Raw genomic sequence first — 14,457 nt, 5'->3', positions numbered from 1 at the left:
GCTATGCGATATCATGCTCATATGGACTGAGTGTTTAACCCTGCAGTGCTGTAAAGATGCTGTTGATGGGCTTAACAAAGTTTTTTTTTTCTTTACACGGGGGCTAAAAAATGCAGAGATTGAGTAGCAGCTTTTCTCACTACATTGTTCCCTGACTACAGAGGTATTGTTCTCCTGCTATAACACACTGGCCTTAAAGCTATGGGACAATAGACAAAGGCATCGTCTGGCCCCATAGCAGGTTAGAGGAGCACCACACAGAAACCCATGGCGATGGACACACAAGGTCTGATGTGAGGCCTAGGTAATGACGCAGGTATGACGGTATGTATGGGAGAGTCAAAGAGCGAGAGCAGAGTAGAACTGGGGTTTAAATATATCTCTTTGCAGCGGAAGGGAGAGAAGAAGAGAGAGATGGAAGATGGAGGCAGAGGAGAGAGATAGAGAGAGTGAAGAGGAAGTATGTGACTTTGGGGTGGGTGTAGGGGCTTGGGGATGGGGAGGGTGCCAGCTTGTTTTATTTCCGGTTGACAAGACTTTGCGCTCCCTTTCTCTCTGTCGCTCCCTCTCTCTTTCATACTATGCTATTCTTTCTCCGCTGCCCCCATTGCTCTGTCTCTCTCTCCCCCCCTCCCCTCCCTCTTTCTCTGTTACTTTCCTCCGAGACGTGCCTCGGAGAAAGGAAAGGACTTGACAAGTTCAAAGGTAAAAAGGAATAAGAACGGCAGAGGAAGAAGCGAATAAAAGTACCAATATCACACCGGGGAAGTACTCATTAAAGTCCTGCAATCAATATTTCACTCAAATAGAAGTACAAAGTATTATCAGAAAATGTACTTTAAGTATCAAAATTAGTGCTAATTATGCAGAATAATGATATCATATTATTGTATTGTTATAAGGGATGCATACAACATATAAGCAGCATTTTAACATGCATAGCTTTGACTGTATTTAATGTTGGGTACTGTCATCTGTTCCAATGCTTCATATTTTACAAGATCATCATATATTTTGCGTCAAACCAGAATCTGCACAGTAATGAGTGACTATATCTGTCACATAAACATCCTGGAGTGAAAAAATGCAATATTTCCCTCTGAAATTTGGTGCAGCAGAGGATTAATAAAGTCATTCAAAATGGACATACTCTTGCACAAGTACCTCCGAATTCTACTTTTGCAGAGCACTTGAGCAAGAGTGAGCGCTTTGAACGTGAGGGGAAAGAAAGAAAGCGACGGGAAGTTGAGTAACAAAACTGCTCGATTAGTGTAAAACTAAACCTAAAGCCTTGGCATTAATCCCCGATCACACCCTCCACATTCCACCCCACTGCTGTCTAGCTGGTTACCCTTTTGTTTTTCTTTATTCACAAATCATGGTTGCGTCTTATTGTGTTCCAGTTGTTGGAATGTGGCTTAACCTATGTGATCCCTGTGTGCTCAGTGCAATAATGTGTGTGTGTGTGTGTGTGTGCGTGAGAGAGAGAGAGAGAGATGGCCGCGTGCTTCGCTGCAAAGATTCATGTAGCTCCAGGACATGCATTTTTTTAGTGCATCTTGTTAGTTCATTCCTGTCACCTCTCTCTCCCTCTCTCTCTCTCTCCCTCTCTCGCTCGCCATCCCTTGCTTTTTCAGCGCTGAAGGGGGGATGGGGAAGGGGTGGTGGACAGGGCTGGGAGAGGAGGGAAGGGTGGGAGGGTTGGGAGGGGGGGCGGCGGCGGTGGAGGCAGTCACCATGGTTACAATGCCACGACAAATATTCATCAAGTCGTTAAAATAAAAACAAACGGGAGTGCATTATAATTGCTCTTACTGACTGGATCCTATAATGCGTTCATATATTATGAGTGAGGGGAGCAGAGTGGAAGGGGCTTGCGCACAAAAAGACGCCGTTAGTGATTAAAAAAGTGATTATCCACCGGCCTGCTGGCAAACACATGTGTGACAAACACATTTCAACTCTTTGTGTATAACTTTATCCTTCCATTACCTGTTTATGGAATTCCCTGTGAGTACTTTTCGTGAGTCCCTCCTCTCTTTTCTCTTTGTCCCTCCATCTCTCGCTCTTCCTCTACTGTTGTGTAGCCCCAGGCGATACTGTGATGTGTCCTCCCTCTGTCCCTCCCTCCCTCTCCCTCTCTCTCTGTCCCTGTCACCTTCAATTGCTCTGTGAAACTAGACACACTGCCTGGGGCAGGGAGGCAGGGAGGGAGGGAGGGATGGAGGGAGGGAGGGAAGAGAGGAAAAGAGAGAGAGAAGGAAAAAGAGAGACAGCTTTATAGACAGACAGAAGGAATAAACATTTGGTGTCATGTAAAAGAAAAAAAAAAAAGCCATGCACAGCCCAGATGTGTGTGGCATTAGTCTTAAAACCAACTGAATGATTCACAATAATATTCACACAAACAACATAAAACATTATTTATTTAATGTTGGAAACATATAATCAATCACATACACGCATGCACCCAGGTTAGGACAGTGTTTGACCTTTGACCTGGGTGTCTGACCTCATCCTACATGTCTTTTAGTCAGTGTATCCATTCAGGGTGCTGCTTACCTTGTGTGTGCTATAACCCAGCTGCTTTTCCTCTAATACCTGTTCAACTGGTTTCCACCTGGAGCTACATGGAAACATGGAACGCTCCCACAAACAATGAGTAAACGCTCAGTGCAACCGCAAAGCAGTTCAAGCAGGTTCTGAAGAATTTCAGACCTTGAAGTAATGTAAGGCCTGTTTTTAGTAGGTGTAATCAGTAAAGAAAAAACTGAACTGACTCACGTTTGAGGAGGCTAATTGTCTTTGACCCTCATTTTAATACCTAAAGCATAGAGCTGATCTTTGAAGGAAAAAATAAGACCTGCCATTGTACTATATTGTACTCAGCCATTCACTACAGCGGCAGATATTTTCTAGATAAAAACGAATGATATTTGCTATTTGTTCAAGCCTTTGATATGATAAAACATAAATATAAATAAGATATATAACTCATATAAAATTTACAGAACACAAAAACAAAACAAAACAAAAAAAAAACATCCCATATAGCGGAAAACTTGTTTTACCTGTGACCAAATCAGGAGGATGATCAGATTGGTCCGCGGTTACGGTCCTTCCTTTTCATTAGCTCAGGTGGAATAAGAGGGCGGGACGGGGGTTTTGATTGGGTGAGTCAGAGCACACAGTTAGCCAGGTGTTTGTGATCCAAAGCTTCTCTTGAATTGCACCTGAAACCGCATTAGGTTGAAGGTGGAGTCGTGAACGGGTTTTATCGGCGTTGAAACGGTTGGAGACATGTTTTTATCAAAGGAGACGTAACTTTTTTTAATCACCTGTACGGCCCGAGTCTCAACAAAGAAGAAGAAGAGGAAGATTAAGATTACGGAGCGGGAAGGCAGCAGCAGAAGTAACGGCGCTGAAAGGACATTTATCGTGATTTAGGCCTCAGAAATAATCGTTGGCTCTGCTTCAGTAGAAGTTACGAGCGTTGTTTGTGTCGCGAAACGTCCGATAATGTCGCTCAAAATGCAGTTTCCTGCCATTTTTTGGTGCGTATCAGGTGAGTATCAACCGTCATATCCACCCCCCCGCCCCCATCTCATACCTGCGCTCGCCATGTCTGTTGTTTCTTTGTCCACCAGGAAAACACAGTAAAATGTGCTCTTAGCTAATCCAATAAAACATTTTATTTGACATACTGTAAAAAAGTTCAGCCTCATCCCTAAGAGTGAACCAGGAGTGTCATTCCTGTTTATGTTTAGGTATTTTGGCTTCATACGCCCAACAATGTGGCCGACCACCGCTAGTGGAGAACAGGATAGTGGGCGGGATGGACTCCAAAGAAGGGGCTTGGCCGTGGCAGGTGGATATCCAGGTAGGTCAGACATGTCTGTGGGTGGCTAAGCAGTGGCTGCAGTCTGGGTCTTGTTTGTCAAACTGACCTGCTGAGAGAGGGGTTTGCCTGTGATGCGGAGGTGACTCACTCTTTTCTCCCCTGGGCTTGCAGACATCCTCCGCTCATATCTGTGGAGGCTCCATCATCTCAGAGAACTGGGTCCTATCGGCCGCTCACTGTTTCCCCAAGTAAGATAAACTCTCCTCAGGCCAAAAAATCAGCACGTGAACTCACAGCTGAGGACGCGTCCATAGGTGCTCTGCTTCTTTTTGAGCCATCTGAGTCATTTTAGTGGAATTCTTAGCAATTTTGTTAAAGCCCTTGAGGAAAGTCTGTTTTATATCCTTCTTCACCTGCTCTGGAAAATTACCTTCATCATATTCAACATGCAGTTGAAGAGCCTTAACTGTTTTTTGCCCACATGTACCAATTTCTTGCACACCAGAAAGTCAGATGGAAGTCTGACTGCCAAAAATCCTGCAGACCATTTGCCATTAATTTGATTATTTGAGTTTTACTGCGCCAAAATGTTGTTAATATGAGCGCAACTGGGAATTTTACTTTTTCCTTGAGCGCCAAGTCCATTTCAAGGAGCACCCACTTTGCATAAAATACCCTTTCTTAATCTAAAATATGACAAGGTTTTGCATTTCCAGTGTAGCAGGTTTCATTTGCTGTCCCCTGTGTCTTCCTTCAGTCCGTCCGATGTGAGCTCTTACATCATCTACGCTGGCCGGTACCAGCTGAATGGCATCAACTTGCACGAGTCAGCGCATCGTGTGAGCAGGGTGGTGATTCCAAACGGTTATGTGGAACCTCACAGCGGGAAGGATTTGGCGTTGGTGCAGCTGTCCAGCGCAGTAACCTGGTCAGATTATGTCCGTCCTGTCTGCTTGCCCGCCTCTGGCACCCTGTTCCCAGGTGGCATGCTGTGCTCTGTCACCGGCTGGGGGAACATCCGGGATGAAGGTAAGGCTTCTTCACATCATGTTAGCATGTGCAGGTAACTTTTATTCAGCGGTTAAATGTCTTACAAGTCTCCAAATCCCTGGACTCTGGCAAGCAAATACATGAATTATTCTTCTCATGCATGTAAAAGAAAAGATTATCAAGATTGAAAGGAATGAAAAAAATGTCTGTCGTGAGCTTTACTGCTTTTTCAACATAAGAACCTCGAAGCTGCTATCGAGACTACTAGTCTCTGCTAGTTTCGCCAACATAAATGCTTGTTGGCATTCAGTAAGTTCAGTTAGTTGGAAACAATCCTGCTCAGCCACCACTGGAATTTCATTGTACACATAGTAGCATGTTAATAATATTAGTGTAGCCTAAGGTTTATCTGACTTGCAAAAATGCAGACCTGCAGCATTCAAATGTTGATTTGAAGTTCAAATGTCAATGTTGATGAAGCTTTGATCTGCTTCAGTGTAATAAATAGCTTTACATATACGCTGTCCTCGTATTCCCCTCAGTCCCTCTGCCAGGAGTTGGGACCCTGCAGGAAGTGCAGGTGCCAATCATCTCCCAGAGTTCATGCCAGGAGATGTACCGGACGGACCCGGCCAACCAGGTGGACATCCTGTATGACATGATCTGCGCTGGATACCAGGAGGGCGGCAAGGACTCCTGCCAGGTACTGTGGGATCAGCTGTTTGCACCGTTTCATTTACATTCACAATTGCACGCTTGCATACACGAACAACACAAGAACCTGCATTGAAAAAACGACTCGGCTTGCTGCTGTTCTGCCGTCATCCACTGTGTAGCTTGCAAGACCTTCGTTTTGAGCACTTTGATACCTCCCAGTGGTGAAAGCTGAATACATCTGTGTGTTTGTGTCACCTGTTCAGGGTGATTCAGGAGGGCCCCTCGTCTGCCAGATGGTAAATGGGACGTGGGTGCAGGCCGGGGTGGTGAGTTTCGGACAGGGCTGCGCTCACGCAAACCAGCCAGGTGTGTATGCCAGACTGACCAGCTACTCAAGCTTCATCAGCAACACAGTACCAGGGATCCGGCTGTATGGCCGAGCTCATCAGAGCTGGTGTGGGAGGACTGCCGTGTTGAGCAGCTGTCTGTCCGCTCTACTGGCCCTGCTTCACAGATAAGACACTTTGAAAACTGGATCTCTGGAGGGTAGAATGCCAACCAGGGGAAATGAAGGAGGTGATCAATTATAACTGAAGCCCCAAGTTTTGTTGAATAGAAAAACTATGCCTGATATGTACATGAAGCCATATTGAACATGAAATGTAATATAATCTTTTAGAATATAACCTGATTCAAAGTAGTTTGGATAGGTTTTGTATTTTAAATCAGAATTATGAGCTAAATAAATCATGTGTTCTGTATCTGAAATAAATAGTTAATTTGATTCTGAAAATCAGGTCAGTGCTCAGTTTAACTTCTGATAGGTGGGTTTGGAAATGTGTCGAATCAATACGGATCGAAGCTTCAGCTGTCTTGAAATACCACAACAATGTACACACCACCTCAGAAAAGCAAACTATGCCATCCTTTGTTATTTAAAATGTTCTTTTGCTTTAAGCTAATTTGAAGCCGCCCCTCCTTATTGCAAAGCAACTCAATCTCATAAACTGAACACGCTTTCACTGTCGTTCATTGAATATCCAAAGGCAGAGACAGGTGATGAGTTTTCTTTATTATAAAGAAGGCCAGCATGTCATAACGGTAAAAAAGACTGCTTGGTAATGCCTATTAAAAAAAGCTAGCTTTTAAATTATTTCGATAAGTCTTCATCCAAAGTTCTCGTGCTAAAAAAATTTTTAACGTTTATACAAATCCAAGTGTTGTCTTTGAAAGTCCCGGAGGGGAAAGTCAGGCATCGGGGGGGATGGTATCAGAGAGGATCATGGGGGAGCCGAGCTGCAACTCCTGCTGCAGTGATTCCAGATCAGCTGGAGTCATGCGGTGAACCTCGCTCCAATCAGATAAGAGGGAGGCCGAGAGGGGGGCCGAGTCGTAACTGATGGAGGAGAAGGGAAATAGAGAAAGCATTAAGAGCAGCTTTTTTTCATCATATGTTAACTTTTTTCTCAAACCGAACCGAGTGCCAACACTGAAAGTCCTGAAAACTACACATGCAAGTCTGCAGCCTACTTAGTGTTTAAAGAACCCCCCCCCCCACTCAGATGCGCTTTGCTTCTTGTTACGTCACTTGGACGTTTGACCTTCACTGTGCTGAGTGATGTATGAACAGAGACCGTTTTATCTGAGCTCACCTGAAGTCTGAGGTAAACCTGACTCTTGAAGACATTAATGATTTTGCTCCAGGTGTTAATTTGAGTCTAATGAACTGTGAAGACATGCTAACATGATTGTAGAGAATGATTTAACACTTTGTATACTTTTTCCAAGGAGAGTACTAGTTCCTACTTTGGACACCTCAAAAATATTTCTTATATCACACTGTTGACATTGATACTGTTAAAACAAATGAAACATTTAATAAAGCAAATGACAGAAAGTTCATGTGCAACAATTTTGACGATTCAATGTTTCAGTCTTTTTTTTTTCCAGCAAAAATGCCAAAATGTCATTGGTTCCAGCTTCTTCACTGTAACTATTAGATGTTTTTATGTGTCACATATGAACAAAAGCTTTTGGGAAATGCTGATTGAGATTTTTTACATTTTAGAAGAAAAATGATCAATCAAGAAAATAATTTGCAGATTCATTGATAATGAAAATAATTTGTTGGAGCCCTAAAAGTAAACATTCATGGAATTTGAGCCAAAAGAAAGTTAAAAAAAAAAAAAGCATAATGTCTACTGTATATATGGGCATGACATTTGAGCCCTTGGGAAAAAAAAAAAACGTGAACCTGTGAGTTAACTTGTGCTGCATCCATCATGATGAATCCTGCATGGAAACATCACACGAGGCAGTAATGTAAGGCTGTACTAGGTCTAATAAAATTCTGAGCCACGTTTGCCAAACAATAACTACCAGATGATATGCACAGCTACAGAAAATAGTCTGATATGAAATGGTAAAACTTTAAGCAGACGGTATGTTTTTTTTTGGGTTTTTTTTCCCCCCCAGTATCAGACTTGTGAAAGCAGTATCTGAAACCAAGCTGACCCTGGATCAGACCTTACCTGTCCCGGTCACAGTGTTGCAGGTCTGTGAGAGACTGGTTGAGAAGGTCATCCAGGTCAAAGCCCACTCCGTACCCAGCACCACTGCCTTTAGGGGTGACCGAGAACACAGGGGGTAAAACGTCCTCTACCTGACGGGAGAGGGGGGGGAAACATTGGGTCAACTGAACTTTGCATCCTAAAGAACGATTAGAGGCAAGCAGAAGATTATGACATTTAAGCCTGGCATGTATGGAAAAGCAAATGTTTTTGTATGGCTTCTGTAATGAAAGCAGCCTCAGTGCTCTGGCAGTACATGTAGCTTCTCTTGGTAAAATGCTACCTGCAAACAGCAACACAATATTTTACAAGGACGGCACAAAGCAGCAGAAGAAACACGAGGCACACCTGGGACTTGGAGAGCTGCAGTGTTACTGTGTGGATGTCAGGGGCAATGGAGGGTCCTTGCTGTCCAGTGTCTGTGAACCCTAAGCTGGGATGAGGCTGCGAGGGGACCCCTAAAGCCCCACAGATCGAGTTTGTGGTCTGTGGCCCGGATTTCTCTCCTACAGAGGGACACAGCTTCTCCATCGGACTGGCATTTGCAGTTGAGGGGTTAGGGTGGGAGTTGAGGTTATTTTGGCCTCCGATTTCCACATTCCCGTTTGTCTCTCTGGTGGTTAATGCCGGAGCTTTGGTCAAAAAAGTCTCCAGAGGAAGCAGCTGCGACTGAGGTTGGGGGTCAGGCTGGGTTTGAGGCTGGAGCTGAGGCTGGAGAAAGCTGGACGGTGTTGGCTGCGGCTTCCTGTTTGGTTGCGGTTGTTGTGGTGGCCTCGTCTCTAATTGCTGCCCGCTCCAGTTCCCCAAACAGTTGAAACCACTTTGTCCGTTGCTCTCGCTGTGAGGTTTGAGCGTGTTGTTTTTAACAAAGCCACTAGTGACAGTCATTATGTCTATCCCTCCACTTACAGCAACAACTATGTCTGCTGGAGGCTTCCTCTGGCTCATGGAGAAAAGTAATGATGGTTGCTGGGTGCTGGGAGGCTGAAACATGCCCTGCTGGCTAGCTTTAACATGAGAGATTAACTGTTCATGAGACTGGATCTTCCTTGCCTCCTTGTCCGTTTTATTGTTCAGTGCTCCTTGAGTGTTATCACCAATAGCTACGCCCCGGTGCGGGTTGACATTGCAGTTCACATTACAGTCCTTATTATTTGCTCCGTCGTTATTAGGAGTCTGAGATCTCTCATTGTGCCTGTCCATCATCTTTGTCCAACGCTGCAGAAGGCTTTTGTCGTTGTCACTCAGCAGAACCCCACCCAGCGAGTCCCCCAGCTTTCCCTCTCTTCTCTCCTTTTCCTTCATTTTCCTCTCCCTCTCTCTTGCCCGTTCCTGCCTCTTCCTTCGTTTCTCCTCTCTTTCTCGTTGACGCTCCTGTGCTGTGACAGGCCGACGCGACTCTGCAACAGAAGACAGGGAGGACGGCAGACCTCCTCCTGCGCCGGCGTCAATGCCCAGAGCGGAGGTACCTCCATCTGCAAAGAAAAGATTAAACAAAGATAAAGGTGGTCTAAAGCACAACATGTCAGTGATATAAGTAGATGTGGAAAACTATGAACTCACCACCCCTGGCTTTATTTCTGAGAGCTGATTTCAATAAAGCTGCTTTGAGTGCGGCTTTAGTATCCTCAGAAATGGCTCCTTCTTTTCTGGTTCCCTCGCCGGCACCTGGAGGAGGCCTGGCATTCTTGGACAGTGACTGTGAAAGGGACTGAGACAATGACTGGGCCTGTGCCACAGAGAGAGAAAGGGAAGGCACAGTGGTGGGCAGGGGCGTCATGGTCTGTGCTGGCGTTGCAGGAATGGAGGTGGGAGTCTGGGTCATGGACTGGCTCTGGGTGGGCTGAGTCAGAGGAGCCTGACTGCTGGTTAGCTGCTCCTGTACCTCACTATCTCTCATTGTTTCTGATGGAGTGTCCTGACTCGAGACCGGTGTCGTTAAATCTATAGTCTCTGGCTGACCGCTGTCTGAGTTGGCACTGGGCATGTCCACATCAACTGGGCCGCTTTCACTTTTAGAGAGGAGAGGCAAGTTGTGGGTCACATGAGGCGGAACAACTTCTAGAAGGGACGCGGGCTTATTGAAGGTTTGAATCTGATTTGTAAATGTGTGGTTCACTTCTGCTGGTGTGTGGTCTTGTTGCTGCTGCGACTTCACTTGTGCTGCTTGCGGGTGTTGTGTCATTGGAACCAGTGTTGATTTGCTCAGGTTTACAGTGGAGGGCTGAGCTTTACACTGGCTACTGCTTTGTGCCGCAGCTCTGCCGTTCGCCCTCGGCAATGGCCTGAACTGCAGTCTTTGACGACAGGTCTGTTTTTTTTGATGAAAGTCCTGGATCTCCATCAGAATCGCCTCTTTGATTTGTTCCTTGTTCATTGGAAGCTTGTCAAATTCAAAGTCAAACGCTGGCACGCAAATTGGCTCATCGTCTGGGTCGTGGTACTTGGCCAAGTAAGGATGCTCAAGTGCTTGCGTCACACTGATTCTCTCACGAGGGTCAAAGCGCAACATGACTGCCAGCAGGTCCAAGGCCTCTGGTTCTGCTTGTGGGTAGAGTTTGGCCAGAGGCACAGCAGACCGTGATGGAAGACTCTGAACATAGGAGCGTACTCTGTCAGCCCTAATAGCACCAATCAAGCCCTCAGGGGGCGTGCCTAACACGGACAAAATGAGCTGGAGCTGGTGGACGTAGTGCTTCCCAGGAAAAAGTTGCTTCCGCCCCAACATTTCCGCAAAGATGCAGCCCACAGACCACAAGTCGATGGCCAAGCTATAGTGATTCAGGGACAGCAAGAGTTCAGGAGCACGGTACCATCGAGTCGCCACATATTCAGTCATGAAGGAATGAGACTCTTCAGGGTGTGAACTTAGACCCCTCGCCATGCCGAAGTCACCGATTTTTAACTCACAATTCTCATTCACCAGCAGATTGGAGGGTTTGAGGTCACGGTGGATGACATTGGCAGAGTGCACGTACTTAAGGCCACGGAGGAGCTGGTACAGAAAGTAACGCGTGTGCTCTGAGGTGAGGGTCTGGGCAGAGTGTATGATCTGGTGCAAGTCACTCTCCATGAGGTCCAGCACCACGTACCTGCACACATGAGGAGTCGGAAAAGTGAGATGAGCTCAAGGCAGTCTGTTTGTTCATCTCTCAATCAGAACAGAAGTCATCTCAATTTACTGACTAACAGAAGTGAACTGTGGCCAAACAGCAAGACTTCAAACAGCACATTATACTGCAAGAGTTCCAAAATTCACCCTAATAACCAAATTTCTCTCTCATCTAAACATGAATCTTCTGAACAATCTCCAGTCCTTTGTGAGGGCAGTTTGTGTTGAGGCCTGTGAGAGATCAAGTGAATTTTCAAACTGTACAGCTTGTAGGATATGTTTGATAGCTTGTGATTTTCTCCAGCATCTGTAAGTTATTATGTCCAGTCAGATTAAAATGAGCCATAAAGTCTTAATAAGTGTAACAATCTACAACTGACAGATGTCTCTCAGTTACACAAACGTGTTCAGTACAACTACTACTGATATGATGTTAAATATAAAGTAATACTTTCTGGATTTTTGTTTTAAGCTCTGCTAGAATTGGCCACATATTTCCAATTTCCACAATGCATGTGCTGTTTGCCACCAAAGTTACATACAAGATAAAAAGTACATACACAGATTTGAAGGCAGAGTGAGGAAGGTTGGGCTGCAGGATGTCTTTGATGGCAATAATGTTGTCATGTTTGAAGTGCTTGAGAATCTTCAGCTCTCGCAATGTGCGTTTGGCATTTGTCACCACTTCAAAAGCATTAGAGATCTTCTTTATCGCTACCTGCTGGCCTGTGAAATGAAAATAAGCCCCAATGAAAAATCACAGGACAGGACATACAACTGAGTTTGAATGACGATGTTAACAAATGAATGTTTAATATTAAGCACTGAATGAGTCGTGTGATTTCTGCATTAAATCAGACCTACCATTGTCCCTTCTCCTGGCAGATGAAACAACGCCATAGGCCCCTGTGCCGATGGTTTCTATAACATCATACTCCTCTCCGACGTCGAACTTCACGTCCAGAGAGTGTGCTTTAAGCAAAGCCAGGTTCTTCGCTGTGGTGCTGGTATCTGCGGTGCCTCCCGCAGCCTCGACGCCACGCTGGTTCTGGTTTTCTCTGCTTTTGTCAGTGGCCATTCTTTCAGGTGACATGGCCACAGGTTGACCATTTTTACCTTCTCCACCCTCCTCAGTTGACATTTTTCTGAAAAGAATCAAAAATGGCAAAGTTAGAAAAACTCACTGGCATTATCTTACAGGTTCTTAACTGCAGTGACATTTTCAATCACGCCTCTTTCATTTGGACAAGAAAAATATACAGTTTGATATCGTAATAGTATTATTCTGCTGATAATTAATAAACCTAAACATCAAATTGTTGCCCAGTCCATAATATACTAAAAAGTAGAGCTGAAACAGGAAATTAACTAGTTTGATAACTGAATATTTGTTCGAGTCACTTTTCAATCAAAAAAAGCCAAACTGTTGCTTGTCCCAGCTGAGTATTTACTGATTTTCTTACATGCTTACAAAACTACACGTTAGTATCATCTGATAACGGTGGGAAAACAGAGGCCAGAGCTGAGGACCACTGATGTGAATCAAACAGGTAATATTTCTGTTACTGGAAGCTTACTTATTGGTAGCCAAGCTTAACTCCACAAAAAAACCTGTCCTCTTACTTGCAGAGCCCCGGGCCCCCAGGAGCCACCTCAAGACTCTTGACAGAGGGTCAGTGACATTTATAAACAGTTGCACAGGATCAAGACCATAATTAAGTCACAACATTAGCTAAACAGACGTACTTTATGTTAAAATGCTCATAAACTGTGAAGGTTAAAAGAAATGAGGCGGGACCATCGCGCTGCCCAGCAACTTCACACACGCTAGGCCTGTCAGTCAAACGGCCAAACCTGTAGCTCTCTATCCAAAGACGTCTCTCGATCACAGCTGGAGTCTGCTTACACACAGAAAGAGTGGGGAAATCCAGGAGGAGCGGTCTGTAAGAGCCCGCTGGCTTTCGTGCTGCAGAGTAATTAAAATACACTAATTACACGATGAAGACGCAGCCTTACCCACTTTTGGCGCAGGGGCGTAGGCTAGTTACCTGAAGCTCAGGCTTTCTAGGAAAGGAAACCATTAAACCATGTCTTTCTCGGTTTATATAACGAAACCGGGACAACAGAGTTGTGTTTCTACCTAACGGACTCGACTATCACCTTGTCAGCCATCCACAACATCCGTAATTATGTCGTTAAGCCCGTAGTAGCACTGCTATCTCTTGTTTTTGTCTGCCTCTTCCTCGTGAGTTCCGTGTTGAGTTTGAGTGCCATCTGCCGGACCAATGATGCGAGATGACGTCCGAAAGACCATCCAATAGGAGCGGAGATCGTGTGGGAGGCGGGACATTACGGCAAACAGTAGGGTCTCTGTTTTTGGGTGGTGGTGACGCTGTTTTCCAGAATTAAATTATTTTAGGAGGGGCCACGTTGAGACAAATATTACCTGCACTTAAACCTCTTCATGGATGATGGACTTAACTAAAAAATAACACTTGTGTAGGTCAAAAAGTACTATTATTGCTACTACTACTACTGCTGCTAATGATAATATACCAATAACTAATTACAACAACACTGGAGCATAGATAGATAGATAGATGGATAGATGGATAGATGGATAGATAGTAGACTAAGTGTGTGAAAGCACATGCAAATGAATTATGTACAGTGTCTGAAAGTATATTTACTCAAGTATTGTACATAGCACAATTTTGAGATACTTGTCCCTTACTTGATGATACCTTTTGCTTCCAAGCCCCACAAACTGTCATGTCTATCATACAAGGCATTATTATAGGTTTATTTGCATCTACCAACATCAGGGCTGGATGGCAGTTTGATTAAACACAACTTTATTTCAGAATGTGTATTTCTGAAGTAAAATTTACTGTACTGTACAATTTTTGAGGTACCCTGATTAAGCATTTCTATTTTTTGCTACTTTACATCTTGTTCACTACATTTTGGAGGCAGACATTACCTTTTTATTCAACTGCATTTGTTTGACAGCTTTAGTTACTAGTTACTTTGCAGATTTAGATGATTAATACAAAACAGAAATGAACTAATAGATTATATTCTATTATAGATTCAGCTATCCAAAATATAAGTATATTTCAATGTCAATATTTTTCTGTTTTTACTTAAGTAAATAGAGGGTTTTTTACACTTTCTTTTATTACAATTATTAGCAATATTACTATTATTCTATACTACTCTACTATTCAGTGATTTTATTACCATGTTGCTGTTATGCATTCTCTTTATTCAGTTCTCATCCTTAT

The 14,457-nt window shown here is 44.2% G+C and overlaps 2 protein-coding genes across 3 annotated transcripts; one reads left to right on the top strand and one right to left on the bottom strand.

The window, feature by feature from the left end:
* Positions 1 to 3,225: 3,225 nt before the first annotated feature.
* On the top strand, positions 3,226 to 6,453 carry LOC143338761 (serine protease 27). The gene is made up of 6 exons (XM_076759399.1): positions 3,226 to 3,565; positions 3,768 to 3,880; positions 4,013 to 4,089; positions 4,599 to 4,870; positions 5,374 to 5,534; positions 5,752 to 6,453. Exons 1-6 carry the CDS (start codon positions 3,520 to 3,522, stop codon positions 6,004 to 6,006), a joined length of 924 nt encoding a protein of 307 aa, XP_076615514.1. The 5' UTR covers positions 3,226 to 3,519; the 3' UTR covers positions 6,007 to 6,453.
* An 88-nt stretch (positions 6,454 to 6,541) lies between these two features.
* Positions 6,542 to 13,435, bottom strand: mapk7 (mitogen-activated protein kinase 7). 2 transcript variants are annotated; one of them, XM_076759398.1, is made up of 7 exons: positions 13,331 to 13,435; positions 12,035 to 12,315; positions 11,731 to 11,896; positions 9,622 to 11,150; positions 8,407 to 9,533; positions 8,020 to 8,150; positions 6,542 to 6,884 (listed from the first exon to the last, which is right to left on the bottom strand). In XM_076759398.1, the coding sequence occupies exons 2-7, from the start codon at positions 12,309 to 12,311 to the stop codon at positions 6,737 to 6,739; spliced, it is 3,378 nt and encodes a 1,125-aa protein (XP_076615513.1). In that variant the 5' UTR covers positions 12,312 to 12,315; positions 13,331 to 13,435; the 3' UTR covers positions 6,542 to 6,736. The 2 variants fall into 2 exon arrangements, with proteins under 2 accessions (XP_076615513.1, XP_076615512.1); XM_076759397.1 differs by lacking the exon at positions 13,331 to 13,435 and adding an exon at positions 13,187 to 13,312.
* Between the last annotated feature and the right edge of the window lie 1,022 nt (positions 13,436 to 14,457).

Source organism: Chaetodon auriga, chromosome 20, assembly GCF_051107435.1.
Source record: "Chaetodon auriga isolate fChaAug3 chromosome 20, fChaAug3.hap1, whole genome shotgun sequence".
In the NCBI taxonomy this organism is placed as follows: domain Eukaryota; kingdom Metazoa; phylum Chordata; class Actinopteri; order Chaetodontiformes; family Chaetodontidae; genus Chaetodon; species Chaetodon auriga.
This window is presented reverse-complemented; position numbering and strand designations above follow the sequence as displayed.

Bases quoted from the DNA above. Each gene is read 5' to 3' on its own strand.
- mapk7 (XM_076759397.1), bottom strand. From the start codon at position 13,251: ATGGTTTCCTTTCCTAGAAAGCCTGAGCTTCAGGTAACTAGCCTACGC. The intron at 9,534-9,621 runs GTGAGTTCATAG...TTTTCTTTGCAG, and splicing joins CAGAAATAAAGCCAGGGGTG to ATGGAGGTACCTCCGCTCTG. The intron at 8,151-8,406 runs GTGTGCCTCGTG...CTCTCCCGTCAG, and splicing joins TGCAGCTCTCCAAGTCCCAG to GTAGAGGACGTTTTACCCCC.
- LOC143338761 (XM_076759399.1), top strand. From the start codon at position 3,520: ATGTCGCTCAAAATGCAGTTTCCTGCCATTTTTTGGTGCGTATCAG. The intron at 3,566-3,767 runs GTGAGTATCAAC...GTTTATGTTTAG, and splicing joins CATTTTTTGGTGCGTATCAG to GTATTTTGGCTTCATACGCC. The intron at 3,881-4,012 runs GTAGGTCAGACA...CTGGGCTTGCAG, and splicing joins CGTGGCAGGTGGATATCCAG to ACATCCTCCGCTCATATCTG.